The sequence below is a fragment of the Microtus oregoni genome, unplaced genomic scaffold, assembly GCF_018167655.1.
Source record: "Microtus oregoni isolate MIOR12 unplaced genomic scaffold, Mior012 000000F_ref0000247, whole genome shotgun sequence".
In the NCBI taxonomy this organism is placed as follows: domain Eukaryota; kingdom Metazoa; phylum Chordata; class Mammalia; order Rodentia; family Cricetidae; genus Microtus; species Microtus oregoni.
The window spans coordinates 81,342,245-81,358,333 of NW_024543059.1; the positions used below are offsets into that span (position 1 = coordinate 81,342,245).

A 16,089-nucleotide genomic window follows, 5' to 3' on the forward strand; every position below is an offset into this window, starting at 1 on the left:
GCCCGCTCTCCCAGGTCTTGTGAAAGCCAGGGCGTGTGCACGCGGAGCTCACAAGAACTGAGCAGTGGGAGCCCGGGACCAGCGCCGAGGACAGGCAGCCGCTGCCCGCCGCGTTTCCGGCGAGTCCGCGGGGGTCCGCGCGTGCGCAGAGCGTGCCCCGGGGGCCGACCTCCCCGCGTCCGCCCGCGCGCGCGCCCGTCGGCGAAGCCAAAGTCCGCGGGGGGCTCGGCGCGGCGGCGCGCGCCAGGGGGCGTTCCCGCGCGGCCGGCCCCGCCCTCTCTCGGCGCCGAGCTAGCCTCCCAGTCTCCCCCGCGCTTCCTGCACTGAGGCGGTTGCCGGCGTGTCCCCTATCCCGCGGCTCGCTCGCCCTGCCGGTGCCATGGCGGCCTTCAGCAAGTACTTGACGGCGCGGAACTCCTCGCTGGCGGGGGCCGCCTTCCTGCTGCTCTGCCTGCTCCACAAGCGGCGCCGCGCGCTCGGCCAGCACGGGTGAGGCTCGCAGCCGCGTCGCCTTCCCGGGCCCGAGCGGGGGCTCCGGGCGCGCGCCTTGCCCTTTCCTCCCGGGCCCGAGCGGCGCGGGTGTCCGCGGAGCGAGGCCAGCAATCCCCGAGCCCCGCGGCCCTCGGCCCGGTGGCAGCCGCGCTGTCGCCGGACTGTGGGAGGGAAGAGGGCGCGCCGTGTCCCCGCGCCCCCTCGCCGCCTCCCTCCTGTATGCCAACTTTCTGGGTGCGTCCTGGTTTTGCCATCTCATCGCCACCGAGAGCGCTAAGGATTTGTTCGGTGGACGCTCTTGGCTATGTCCCTGGGACCAGCTTTGGCTGGACTCCGGAGTAGGGGAGGTGCAGAGTCGCCAGGGCGTTCCTAGGGGGGTGTTCTGGGGCTACTTGGCACGATTTTCTTTCAAAGGGGTCCCTGCTCTCCGAACTGGCCAGCGAACTCCCTGACATTTCTTTGGAAAAAGCTGAATTGGCTGCGAGGTGTGTGGAGGACAAAGTTTCCTCCCCCGGCTTTATAGGTGAAAGGTGAAAGTGTGTTTTAGGTGACGATCACTTGTTAGTACCGTACTGCTTCCTGCCTGCAGAGGACGTACAGGTTTACTTTGAACTTTTGGGAGATGAGGGAAGAAGAAGAGAATTGGGTTCTGGTGGTGGGATTACAGGCACAATTTTATTTCTTGTCGCCCAATGGATTTCCGCAAGTGGTTGAGAAAAGGCGACTTCGACTTCCTAAGCGTTCTTGCTAGTCTTTGGCTATTTAATATCCAATCTTAGAATAATGCTTCCATGCGTTTTATCTCATCAACCCCCTGGGCAGGTACTATTGTCACCTGCTTTGGATATGCTTGAACTATTTGGAATTTGGCCCAAAACACTAGAGCGGAGTTCTAGTACCCTTTCCATAAAGTAGTTTTTGTCCTTCTGTCTGTTTTGACTTGCCTGTTGCCTGCAGCATTGTGCTTCTTCCTAAATCAGCTTTACAAAATAATGACACACATCACCGTCATTCACTAATTATTTGCCTTTTTAAATTTTTTTTGGGGGGAGGAGGAAATTTTCCCGCTAGATTGTGACCTTTCTGAACTCCCATTTGCAATTAGAAGTTATCGGCTATTTGGGGATATGGCAATAGAAAATATTAAATGCTTTGAAGTACTTTTTTTTATTTTTGCAGAGAAGCGTTTCAGTGCATAGAACAGACAGATATTTTAGTAGGAAGGGAATTTGACTACTAACCTTTCTGACTATTTCAACACAGTTCTCTTTACTAGATAACACACAGGCTAAGTGTCAGGCTTGTAAGACATGTGCAAGTGGAACGCACCTGTGTAATCAGTGCCCAGATCAAGAAGCACCCTCGAAACCCCTTCATGTCCCTTTCCAGTCACACAGCCCCAGCCAACGCTCAGCTGATTCATAATGCTTTAGATTATTGAGTACAGGGAGTTTTAAACATAATCTAATGGGAAATAGTAGCAATAGTGACGACATAGTGTAGTACAATTTCTTTTCCTAAATAATCGAAACTATTCATCTGCCATTTCCAAAATTCTTTTTGAGAAATTTTGTGAACTTTCTGATGATGGAATTATGCAACTGGTAATTTAATGAACAAAATAGAGTTGCTAATCTTTCATATTGGGGTGAGCAGTGAAATCTTTGTTTTAGGCATTAATGTTTTGAGGGATGAAAATGCATATTATGAGCAGATAAATATGAGACATAAACTGAGATAAAATGATTGAACTTAGCAAAAACCACTAAGAATGACATATATACACCATTCACACACATATCATTCTTAGTGATATGTATATGTATCTGATCATATATATATTAATATATAAATTAGATATTGTGTGCTTCCATGATTTTATGTTTGTCTTTCAGTCTCTACCTTTGGTTTCACAGTTTGGAGGTTAGAATATTCTGTCCTATTATACTGGTCTTTGGATGTGTTTGGTAACAGCTGATTATCTTAATATCTGGTGCTTAACTAAGGGATAAGTGGTTTCTAGTCCTTTTTATCTGTCTTGTGAATAGTAGGTTTCTCTTAGAATATATATTCTTTTGGAATTGGATAGGTAACAGAGCTAGTAAAACCACTTCAGGAGTTATGTTGCAACATTATTCTGAATATTATAGTGGATAAAATTCTGTTTTAAAATTCTGTTAATGTAATTTTATCATCTTATTAAGTCACACATGCACACTCTTTTATAATGGAATTTTTTACATAATATACAGAGTAAGTAGAATAATGATCCCCTTTTAACTTTACCCATATGGTTTCATCCATATTTATTTTTTTCCTGCCCTTTTTATAGATTTTAAGGTAAAACATACGTTCATTAAAACGTGCAATTCTTAGTTACACTTTTTTCAACCAAATAGACACATTTGTATTATATTCCTATCTTACAAAGTAGAACATCATCTCCCCAGAAAGTTCCTTTGTATTTCTTTCTAATTATTTCCTACCACTATTTGCTAACTTTACCCTACTTTACTCTTCCTTAAACAATTGACTCCTTCAATTCTCCAAACAATTGGCAAAAGTCAGAAGGAATTGCTTGTTTAGAATGTTGTATTTCTGTGCTACATATGTGTAACATGTAAAAAAAGTGTCAGCCGTCTTAAGGAGCTTATATTCTTGTTGGGGAAAATAGACTTCGCATAAAGTGTTAAAAGTGTCAGGTGACACGCTGGCATGTACGGCCACTGTACTGTCCTGGCTCACCCGTGTTAGTGATTTGGTCCTTGTTTTCGTTTTGTACTTATTCAGCCATGTACAATTAACTTGTAGTCTGATTATGATCTATGCTGTCTCAACCACTTCCCCCACTGTCTTAGATATTTTTCTTCAAAAGTTGGCTCAGTAAAAAAACTTTCTGCTAGGTGTTTTCTGGATTTCCTAACCCCAGGTAATAGAGCTATCCTTCGCTTTTCTGACACTGTCCTATTTCTCTTTGCTAGCACTCACTGCTTAGGTTTTGTTCTGGTCTCTTTTCTTGGCTTCTGCATAAGCAGAAACCAAGACTCTGAATTTCTTTTTTTTTTTTTTTTTTGGTTTTTCGAGACAGGGTTTCTCTGTGGCTTTGGAGCCTGTCCTGGAACTAGCTCTGTAGACCAGGCTGGTCTCGAACTCACAGAGATCCGCCTGCCTCTGCCTCCCGAGTGCTGGGATTAAAGGCGTGCGCCACCATCGCCCGGCAACTCTGAATTTCTTGAGACTTTGGACTGAGTCATGCTTGTTTTTCCAATTTACTTAACTCTTGTTTTTTGCTGTACTGGGAAGCATACCTAGGCCTAGTGCATGGTAGGCAAGTGAGCCAGGGAGACTTTGAGTCATATTTAAATCCCTCATTTGGGTATGTCCCGGGATAGACACTCAAAGAAGTGTTACGGAGGGAATAAGTGATGCAGAACTGTGGAAGAACTTTTCAGAACAGTTGACAGGCGTTGGAGAAGGAAATAGAGGTCTTATCATCATAGAAGTCATGAGTGTACCCAAAAGTCTATAATATGATCTGAACAGTGGGAAATCAGTAGGCTAGTTCCAGTGCAGGGAATGGGACCAGTCTATGTTACCACAGTATTTTACTATGCTAAATAATTAAACCATTAAAGCAGAAGAAAGCAATTTCCCTTCCCACAGTGCTTGTGAAGTAAAGTTCAGATTTCTCATCCGAGGTTTCAGAGCTTTCCTCCGTCCAGTCTCATCTTACCTGGCTAGTCTTGTTGTGGTCTCGCCTGCCAGTTGGTACTCTGGTCCAAATAGGCCAGTTTCTGCACTGTTCTCTGAGCAGGCTACCCTCAGTCCTGCCCTTGGACCTTATCCCTGTGACCAGTCTTATCTACAAGTTTTCTGTCTCCTTGTTCTCCAGTTCTTTAACACACTTAAAGAGCTAGAGAAGGGTCACTTTGATGTGAAGTATTTAGCTGCTCTTGACGATCTCTGTGATGGTCACCCAGCTTTTAACCTCACATTTAAGTGCCTTGCCTGGTGTACTCTGCCTCACTGGCTGTTATCTAGCTGGGTGTGTCGAGTACACCTTCATCTTTTGTCCCTTTAAAGTCTTAGTCTAGAAGTGGTGGGCCACAACTTCCTCCCCAGATATTTCTGCAGAGTTCCAGGCAACCTGTATTTCTCTTACTCCCATCTTCTTTGCTTCCGCTCTATTTTAGATCCCACTCACTCATCTTTTGAGGCTGTCTCATATCTATGTTGCTTTCTCTACACTAAGCAGGTCCCCACAGTGCTATTTATAGAAGAGTTCTGTTAGAAAATTAGTAGCAAAGGTTGTATCTGAGCTTAGTTAACATCTTAAGATTCTTTTCCTTAAATTATTTCTTATGTTTTCCCACTGCTAGAAATTTCTTTGCTGTTTTCCCAGTCCGAGTCTTAGGGCCTGTTGCCAGGCCTTGGCTTTAGCATTGAATACACTCCTGTCTCTAAGTCCTGGTAACTTTCCTGCAAACTTAATTTGTCCTTTCCTTATATCTGCCTGTCCTCTTTAAATCAAGCTGGGGGCTGCTTTCATGTTTCTTCGTTTCACAAGTTCTCTGAGGGTTTTGTATAAGCATGAGCCATGTGAGGAACTGGATCTGAATGGCATCCTTAGAATTAACCCTATTTGGCTTTCTAGATTAAAAGGGGATACTTAAGGAAACTCATTAAGAAAAGGGTATGTCAGCATCAGCAGCTGTGTACTGAACCCAGTTGGTGCAGTTCAGGCCAGAGCAGAGTTGTGAGAAGTGTGCCTGTGATCTGCCCGGGCCACTGGGTAAGGGTTGTCCAGTTCATTACAGCTCTCAGGTCTTGGTTCCTTAGCTTCCGGCTCAATGCCTCTTCACTTGCTCTTCTCCCTGCCTGGGATGTTGTTTGCAGTGATGTCACATTGTTTGTATCTTCCCCTCTTTCAGTCATTGATCGTTTAGATGATAGACCTGTTGCCATACGATTAAAAACATCCTTTGTGTGTACATGTTCTATGTCCCTTCCTAGCTATACTTTCCTCCTTAGCACTTACTATTATCAGATGTGCTGTTTATTGTACCTGTGTATCTGTGCTGCTGGGATGTACGTAGTTAAGCTCCACAGAGGAAGAAGTTTTCATCTGATTTGTTCGTTGGTATAACTCTGGCAGGTAGAACTGTGCCTGGCATGGTGTACTTGGAAAATATTGTTCAGTGGTTCTTACCTGTGAGATGCTGATTTCTTAGGGCATGGCTACTGCTAAGTTAAATAACAGTTTTCTTGTTATAAATGTGTATGTTGTCTTAAGCATGTTATCTATCTCTTTAGGAACTAGACCTCTTAAGCCTTCAGAAACAATATAAACGATAGCATTAATTTACGATTTTTAAAAACCAACTTTTGGCAGTTAAAGAGTGGAAATATTAAAGATAATTAAAAACTGAAAATTACTCATATGACCATAAATATAATAAACATTTGTTTTATTTTTGCCTACTATGTACTTATATGCCTTTTTGCAGTTATAATGTTTTGCAGTTTTCATTTAAGACATAAATTCTGTTTTTTGTTATGGCCCTTATAACTGTAGTTTGCATGACTTTATTCTTTTTATTTTACTCTTACATGTTGTATATTTTGACTGCCTGTGAAACATTTTTTTTTCTTGTAGTTCTGGAGATGGAATCTAGAGCCTTGCTTGTACTAACAGGGGTCCTATCACTGATCCATGCCTGTGGATTTTTATGGATAGTGTGTTTTTTTTTAGTGAATATTTATATCTCTGCTGAATAATTTCTTTGGGACTAAATTTCAGAAATTGGATTCATAAGTGAAAGTCTATGGATGTCTTTATCATGATGGAAGGGATGTGAACATTCTGAACTATGCAAATTGACATGACTTTTTAAAATGATTCATGCAAATGTAATGCTGTGAATTCATGTAATGCTATGAATGAGTGTTAGTTTAATTTATCATTATTGAGGGATATTTTTCTCTTCTAGAGGTTCAAAACAATGTTGAAAAGTTAGTTTACACGTGTTTTATAGATCGACAACAGTGAGGTTTTGTTTATTTTCATTTAGCAGCAGCATTTTGATTGTGAAGTAGCTTGATATAGTTAAAGGACATGATCTTTGAGGTCAGGTAAGGGTTTGGAGGTTAGTTAGCCATGCCTTAGCTCTATGGCTTCTTGTCAATTTCCCTACCCTTTCTGAGTCTTAGAAGAATAGGATAATAGTATTTATTTAAGCCATCGGTTATGTGAATATTGAATAAGAAAACATCTTGATTCAGTGCTCAACTCAAAAGCCATCATTATGCCTGCTAAAAGAAAATTAAAGGGCAACAAACTATTCCTTTGTTAGCTTCTCAGAAACTATTGAGGCTTCCTGAAAATGCTGTAGATGTGTCAATGAAAATGTTCTTAAATAGATTTTAAGTTGGTAGATCTCTTTACTTTTAGAGTATTACATTGGTTTCAGAGTCATAGTTTCAGTCTTACATGTTTCCAGTTGCCATCTAAGTGGGATACTCTGTACTTCTCCACCTGATAAAGAGGTAGTTTAGACTCACAGTATTCAAGTGTGGTCTCAGGGGTGCACAACAGAACTATGACCTACTTTGTAGACTATGAGCTTTTGTTGAAATAGCATGAAATTGCATTCATTTTTATTACAGTCACATGTTCTTTGCTGACTTCCTCTCTTCAAGTTGTTCCTTTGCTGTTACTGTTATTTCTGAATCTTGGGTATTGGTTGTTGCTGGTTCTTGTGTGTCTCTCCTCTAAAACTGTTTGTGTCTTTATTATTAATTGGTATTCTTTCTGCATATTTTCCTAGTAAATTAAAAGAATCAGATTAGAGTAAGTATTTTGTTAATAGATACCCTTTGAGACTTGTTCTGGTTCTTACCTGTAACTTATTAGCACCTTCTGGTAACAGACCTGCCATTGTCTGTCTCATCCGCACTGAGTAGAGTTCTCTTTTAGCATATTTCTAGTGGAGCCAGAGGGAAGGGTCTTTCTGTTTTGGCCATGGAGCTGTCAGGATGCTGCCATAGAGCCAGTGGTTCTTTTACATAGAAGAGGGAGAGAACCCCTGATCTAGTCTAACACTAAGCGCTATGTAGCATGGTGAACAGCTTAGAGTTGCCACCACCCCTTCAGTCACCAGATTGGCCTTAATCTAGCAGGTGAGCTCATGCTTAACCCTAGAATTTGCTACACCCTTCTAAATTCTCAGGCCATACTGTACCTTTAGAGAAATACATTGTAATGCTTTCTCAGGATCCCCTCATCTAGGACCTGATGATTATCCTCCATCTCTAATCTTTTGGAGAAGAATACACAATGGAATCATGTGGAAAAAAAGATTACATTTTCTTTGCAGTTATATATACACGTAGCAAATTAAATTCAATTTTATTCAAAATGTAATTTCTTTTGAAGAATTTTAAGAATCGTTAGTGTTTGGTCAAAAGCATCACCTAGCTCCCTAATACCCCTTTATACAAAGAGTCTGGAATATTATAGTTGGGAGCCTTATCCCAGTCCCCTGACATGCATCTTTGGAATACTGGGCAGGAACTCCATTTCTAGCCCTCTCCCCTAGGAGTTGCCTTAGTTCAAACTCCACCTCCAAGAAAGCCTGCCAAACAATGATCCCCTCTCCAGGGAGGGTCAGGAAGGCCCACCAAATGATAACCCCTCCCCATAGGCTTGGGGAAGGTCAAGACCACTCTCACAGGCTACTTAAACTGCCCCCAGAGAATGAACACGTGGTCTCCCCTTCTTTTTCCCTCTTCATGCTTTCCTGGTGCCACCCGGGAGCATTGCATTAAACATGGACATCTTTTATTCAGTCTGATTTGGTCTGATTTGGAATTGTGTCGGTGGAGAGGCTCATTCTAAGAAATATTCCTAATGGTTGTTGTTTAAACTGTGTACAAGGGCATTAGGTTCTTGGTTATAAAAATCAGGACATTCTTATTAAAGTCCCTTTTGTTGTAGATGTATGTGTCAAGAGGTAAACATAAGGACACAATACATAGGTTATGTTCGCTTTGTTCATCAGTGGAAACTGTAACGCACATTAGGGCATTTTTACCGGTCTTGTTAGGAATGACTATGAATGTTTTGTTTGTCTTGTTAATGCTATAATATTTTGAGACAGGGTCTTGTGTAGTCCAGGCTAGTCTTGAACTTTATGTAGCTGAGGATGACTTTGAGCTCCTGATCCTCTTGTCTTTATCTCCTAAATTTTGGGATTACTGACATGTGCTACTATGTCTTTGTATTTTTTTTTAAAATAACGTTTTTATCCTTTTAACAGTGTAGCAGACCTGAGTGAATGCAACCAAATAAAATATACATTGAAAATGAAGCTCATCAGAGCATCCCCAGCTAGCATGATGCCTATAAATAGGTGTAGACATCTCAGCATTGTACTGTTGCATAAGGCAGACATTAAAGTGGACAGTATGATTTACTCCATTTGTAAATAATCTCGATGCATAGTGGTGGGTTTTTTTCAGACCACAATTTAATATACTTATTATTTATTCACACATTTTTGAGACAAGATCTTATGTAACCCAAGCTGGCTTTGAACTCAGCTATGTAACCAAGGATGACCTTAATTTTTGAATTTCCTGCCTCCCTATTTCTCAGGTGCTGAGACTGCAGACATGTGCTACCAGCTCTTTCTTAATATTTCAGGTCTGTTGGCATTAACAAATTATGCACTATGTAGAACAGATTGGCATCATAGTATATTATAGTTTAGATAGTGTATTGTGTTTATATGCTGCTCAATATGTGTTCTCATTTTTTAAATGTTTATGAAACTTAACCAGCCGTGTGAACTAAGCAACATGGTATCTCTAAAGAAAGAGTAATTCTTTATTTTAATGTAGTGAATAGCACTAGACCCAAGAAATAGTTTTAAAATTACTCTTTTAATTTTTCATTATTTCAAATATTAAACATTTTTGAACAAGAAAAAACTAGTGCACCTTAAATTTGAATACTAAAAAAGAAAAGAAAACGTGTGTCATTTATCACAGTTACATTGTTTCATTGATTCTTAAATCTACCTTTTTCATATTATAGCATCCATTTTCACATTTTAGCTTCTAAAATTAAGTTGCAAAAGACAACTGATGTATTTAGGTTGTTTATTATGCATGCCTTTTTCTTGTTTGTAAAAGTATTGTATGTCCGCTGATGTGGAAGACGCTAAATTCAGTGTTCTTACTGTTCTTCAGTATATCATAAGCGTAGGAAAATAAGAAATTGTAATAGAATCATCTATTTTCCTCATTACAGACTAAGATTTGGAGGAAGCAGGCTGACCTGAGATTAGCAGGTAGATATAAATCAACTTCTCAAAGGATGCTGAGGTTTTAAATACTGATAGAACTGTAAAATTAGACACATGTTAGACCCAAGCAGAGTGCTCTGAAATACCGAGCCTTTATTCCAGAAACATGCGAAATCTAAACTGAGGCTTAAAATTGAACAGGACTTGGTGTGAAGGTGATTTAAAGGGGGTTGGAGGTGAGTCATAACCATGAGCACCATGAACAAAACAATTTATTTCAATAAGAAGGTAGAGTACACTGAGGAAAAAAACAGCTTTTCCTAGTGTGATAACAAAAAAAGATACTCATTTTAGAGACACGCGTTCAGATTCTAGCTATGTGCAGGTACAGCTTTGGAGGGGATTCCTGGGTCAGAATCCCAGTGACACCATGTGTTAGCTGTGTGACTTTGGGCAATTTATATAATCGCTTTGTACCTTGTTTTCCTGCCTACAAAAATGGAATTAATGTCACCGTCATGAGCTAAAATACATATAGTGCTTATAACAGACGCAAACACATGAGAAGTGCAGAGGTTAGTGGCTATGTGAGGAAGAACTGGTAGTTGTGTTCAGGAGTGGGGACAATACTTAAAAAAATCTCACCCTCACGACATACTAGAGTATATAAAGTGATTATCCTAAGTCAGACATAATAAAAGCCTAACAAAGGCAGGAGCTATGTAAATAGGAAGAAAAGCCAGGAAAATTATTAGAAATGACAGCAGAAACAGATTAGAGTTGAGAATTAACTCAATTTGGAAACGAGAGGGAGAAAGGAGCACAAACTCAGAGAAATATTTAAGGAAGGGAAGTATTAGAAACCATTAGCTCCCAACTCATGTCCAGCAAAATGAAACATTTTTTGTTCTCAGAGTCAGTGAGTCCCTGAGAAGGGTGGAGGGAGCAATTTCTTAACCATAATAAAGAATAACAGTAAGCATTATTAAGGTTCTATAAAAATGCTTCTTCACAACGAGATAAAACAGCTTAATTACTCGGGCAAATGCTAGGCGGTGGGAGGAAGGGAATGTGGAGGTTACAGTGGTTTGTTGAGCTTTATTCTGAAACAGTGCTTTTTAAAAACAGTCATGCCCTGTGTGTCTCAAGAAAAACTGATGTCTTGTTGAAAGAAGCTACTCACTCACCTGTCCCCACCAACTTGCTGCCTTGACTCTGGCATGTTTCCTGAAGTTTCCCCAGGGTTTGCCACTACCACATCTGGTCACTTAGATTCTTTTTCTTTTCTTCTTAGGCAGATTCCAAAAGTCTTAGTCTGAAACTAAATTTAAAGGAGAAGACAAAATACGTTTCACAAGTATCTACCATGTGTTGGGCCTCAGTGGTTTGGAGATGAGCAAGACAGGCCCTGTTCTTGTGCTGATGAGCAGCAAATGCACCGTACCCATTGTGAATGGAGGCAGCAGATGCCTGACATTCTCTGTTGGAGGGGAGGAAAATGGACGAAGACTTTTAAGATAGAAGTGCTGGACAGTTTATTATCCTGATTGGTGCAGTTTAAGACTGAAGGGAGGTATAATTAATCACTTTGTCATAAGCACAGTAGGCGAGGAAGGACCAGTCTGACCTTCATTTCAAGAAGTCAAGTCACAGATGATCATGAGTGGGCGTGTGGGTACCAGGTCCTCCCCGAGACCAGCAAGTTCTCTTAACAGCTGAGCCTTGTTTCCACCCTTGATTGCTTTTTTGAAATAGGTTCTCATTGCGTAGCTCAGGTTGGCCTGAAGCTCCTAATTTCCTGCCTCAGCCTGGGATTATAGGTGTGTGTTGACTCTTGCCTAAGAGGACTTCTTTTCAGCAGCAGCAGTAACGTAAAGACACTGCTGTGTGAGCGCATGTGAAGTTAGCACTGTTAAGTTGGAGATGGTCAGATCCTTGTAATTTCACAGTACTGACGTTAGCTTACCTTCAGCATATAGAGTCTGTGCTTAGTGACTGATGAGCCTGGCTGGGCGGGAGCCGAGCCCTGAGCTGCTATAGAATTTGGACTTTGTTCTGAAAACTCTGTTTAAAGTTTTAATTACAAGCTATACATTCTTATGATGTGAAATTAAAAAAAAAAACTACTGATAGGAGTGAGAACAACCTGGTTTTGTTAGGTTTTAGTAGTGACACTTTACATGCAGCAAATAGTGCTTTATAGTGAGTGCTCAGTTACTTAAAACATGAGCCTATCCGTTCTTTGGGAGTTGCCTTGAAAGTGTTTTGGGCGAAGTACTTTTTCTTGGGATGAGTAGGAGATAGTGTTTGACAAGAGTTTCCCAGCTTTTCAATCCATTTAATTTTCCCCTTCTTCATTCCCCTCCTGATTAGGTAATGGATTTTGGAAGATTATGTTTTTCTAGGAAGTAACTCATTTCATCCAAATTTTTGAGTAACTTTGTAAGAAATCCAGAGACAAAGACTTCCTATTTTAAATTAAATTGTGTGTGTGTGTGTGTGTGTGTGTGTGTGCTTTTGTATTCCTCTTATTTTCTTAATTTCGAGAGAGGCACTATGTACCCCTGGCTGGCCTCCTGGTCTTGCTGCAGTCTCCATGGTCTTGGGATTAAAGACAAGCACAGCCTTATGTGGCCTGTATTCTTGCTTTATTTTCTAAAGAACTAGCTCATGGATTTTTATTGCTTAAGGTTGACAGTTTTTTCTGTGCCTTGTGTGTTTGGGCCAACTGAGGGTATTTATAAGGTATGTGATCCAAGCTGAGGGTGCTGTGGGGGACTTATAGGAGGAAAGTAATGGGGAGAGCCAATTGGTGGAGGACGGGAGAGTACAGAAAAGGGGAGAGCCGATTGGTGGAGGACTAGAGAGTACAGAAAAGGGGAGAGCCGATTGGTGGAGGACTAGAGAGTACAGAAAAGGGGAGAGCCGATTGGTGGAGAGCCGATTGGTGGAGGACTGGAGAGTACAGAAAAGGGGAGAGCCGATTGGTGGAGAGCCGATTGGTGGAGGACTGGAGAGTACAGAAAAGGGGAGAGCCGATTGGTGGAGGACTAGAGAGTACAGAAAAGGGGAGAGCCGATTGGTGGAGGACTAGAGAGTACAGAAAAGGGGAGCCGACTGGCAATGGACATGATAGTAGAGAGAGGCACCAGGAGATCTGTTTGGTGGTTGACTTGACAGTTCAGGCATGGGGAGAGCTGATTGACTGTGAACGTGATAGTACAGGCTTGGGGAGAGTCTATTGGGCAGTGAAACCAGAGTACAGGTACTATTTCAAGATCCTAATTCCATTTCCTTGGTTAAATATCAATAAGTAGAATTGCTGGATCATATGGTGATAATTCTTTTTTAATTTTTTGTGGAATCTGTGTTTTCTTTTTAATGACCTTATTTACATTCTTGCTAGCTATATAAGAGTTACCTCTTCTGTACATCTTTACCATCATTGTTATCTTTTGTTTTTCTGGTAATAACAATCCTACTAGATATTAGATGTATCTCATTGTAACCCTAAAACAGTATTTAATTTATTTATTCATTTTCATTGATGTGTGTGTGCCTATGTGAGTTCATGTGTGCCATGTCTGTGCAGGTAAATGGGGAGGGCAGAGAGCATCAGATTCCCTGGAAGTGGAGTTGTAGGTTGTTGTGAGCCGTCTGATGAGGGCTCTGAGAACCTGGGCCCTCTCAAAGCAGTAAATGCTTTCAACTGCTGAGCCATTGAAACAGTTCTATTGTTTGCAGTGTGTTTTAAACAATCCTATAATACACTTAAGAACAATAATAACCTTAGGTGCTGCTTTTTTAAAAACAAATTATGTATTTTCACTTTTTATGTGTACATGTTTTACTTGCATGTATATAAGTGCACTGCATGTGTGCTTTGTGCCCATGGAAATTGGAAGAGGGCACCAGATCCCTGGAATTGGAGTTACAGTTTTGAGCCACCATGTGGTTGTTGGGAACTAAACCTGGGTCCTTTGCAAGAGTAGCCAGTGCTCTTAACTGCTGATCTAATTCTCCAGCCCCAACTCAAGCACTTTTAAAAATGAAACATTTTTTCACTTATTAGGTTTGTTATTCTAGCTTTGCTTGGTCTTGTATATCTTAATGCTGAAAATGAAGCCTACAGATTGTTTGACTTAATGAGGCATTGACAGTAGAATGTTAAGTATATGTGGCCCTGGCAAGAGACTTGATGTGCAACAAAGATTCCCCTTAAAGTGTGACTTACTGACTACCTCTGAGGAATGTATAAGCCAGGCAGCCCCCCCCCCCCCCGCCTATGCTTTAGACTCTACTTCAAGCACACAGACCTCAAGGTCATGACTTAACAAGAGCAGCATGCATTTGGGTAAGCCTGAGCAAAGCCGAGGTATAAAGACATTTCAATTCATCACAGAGCTTACTGCGAGTATGACAGTACTTACTGAGAGCATCTTAGTGCGTTTCTACTGCTGTGATAAAACATTATGACCAAGAGAACTTATAGAAGAATATATTTGGGCTTACTGTTCTAGAGGTGCATATGGCAGCAAGTGCCAGATATGGTGGCACAAGCAGGGAGTGGAGAGCTTGCACTTAGAATGACAAGCATGAAACAGAATGAATTGCTGGCAGGGTGAGGCCTTAAGTTCTCAAAGCCTGCCCCCAGTGACATACTTCCTCCAACAAGGTTACCTTTTCAAATAGTGCCACAGTTGGGGACCAAGTGTTCAAATGCCCTTAACTATAGGAGACATTTCTCATTCAAACCACCACAGAACATCTTTCGGACTGGCTGAAATTTTGCTGGGTCTGTTTGAGTTCTCCCTAAACTTGCTTTCCCCCTTCTGTTCACTGATACAGACTTCATATTCCAAATATGCTGTATCCTCAACTTCGGGAAGCCAATCTGCACTAACTTCTCCTCAGACTACTGCTTACACAGCAAACAGGATTTAAAACGTTCTCTGTGTTTCATTGAAGAAGCACAAGGATAGGTGTTAAAACAGGTTGTAGCCAGGTTAATGATACTGTGTAAACACAGGTTAGTGATCAGATCATGAACATGAACTACTCTGTCCAGGTCACTCTCCTCACTTGTAAAATGAGTATGACAGATTCTTTCCTTGAGATGTTTAGTTTAGATTTGGTTATTCATGTGATTGAGGGTGTAGATTTGGAGCAGCGTGTGGGAGGACACAGGCGGAAAGGTTTTTCTAGTATGATGACTAATCTCAATTGTCAGCATGACTGGGAGAGAAACTGCATAGAATACAGAGTCCAGAGCTATCTATGAGAGTGTGTCTAGAGGAGATTCACTAGTGGGTGGACCAGTCCTGAGTGTAAGAAGCACCATCTAATAGTCTGGGAGCTTAGATGGGTACAGGGATAAAAGGAAGCTCAGTCACAGGCCCTCTCAGGCCAAGCTTTGATTCAAGAATGGGGAGGTAAATCGTCACCATTCCGTGGGAAGATTTATAGGAAAAAGTAGGCATGATGTATGGGAATTTACACACATAAGCACACAGACACAGCATTTGTTCATAATTCTAGTAAGCTAGCATTTAGTGATTACTTTCTCTAACCGATACTTAATACAAATTAAACATGTCTGCCCTGAAATTATCAGAAATAATGAAACTTTTTGAGCAGCCTGGGTTATTGCATCTAGTAAAGTTTATATGTGTCAGATATTTCAAATTTTGAAAAACTATGAAATCTGAAATACTTATGGGCCCAAACATTTCATGGAGCAGATATTCAACCTATAAAGAGGCAACTGAACTATTATTAATGAATTTCACCTCTCTAGGTTATGAGAGGTGAATAACCATCTGGATAATTTATTTTTTGACATCTTAGAATAATTTTAATTATGGAAGCATATACCAAATAAAGTAAAGCTCTTTTATTTTTCCTTTGCAGTAAGAAAAGTGGAAAACCACCATTACGAAACAATGAGGTAAGGATTTTAAGTCTACTTTTGGGGATGGTTTGTATTATTTAGTTAATTTTATTGCATAGTTTTGAATTAGGATGAAGTCAGAATTTTAGAATGAAGTTTTAAAAATAATCACTTCCAACCTTCAGGATATATAGAACTATAGGACTTCTCTTTAAAGAGTCCCACCTAGTGTCTTCTAGAATTGCTCCTAGTATCTGTTCATGGAAAGCACTCTTGTAAGGAGGCAGTTATGACTATTATTAGATTTATTTTGACTATTATTTTTATTATGACTATTATTAGATGATGAGATTCACTGCCCATATAGCTTTGTTTTTCTTCTTTTTATTGAGACAGGAT

The 16,089-nt window shown here is 40.8% G+C and overlaps 1 protein-coding gene across 2 annotated transcripts in view; it reads left to right on the top strand.

The window, feature by feature from the left end:
- Positions 1-238: 238 nt before the first annotated feature.
- The window catches only part of Abcd3 (ATP binding cassette subfamily D member 3), a 53,108-nt gene continuing 37,257 nt past the window's right edge, over positions 239-16,089 (top strand). For both annotated transcript variants that reach the window (XM_041650448.1, XM_041650440.1), the window contains exons 1-2: positions 239-489; positions 15,711-15,747. In XM_041650448.1, coding sequence (XP_041506382.1) covers positions 380-489; positions 15,711-15,747 — 147 coding nt within the window. In that variant the 5' untranslated portion in view covers positions 239-379. The remainder of the gene's footprint in view (positions 490-15,710; positions 15,748-16,089) is intronic.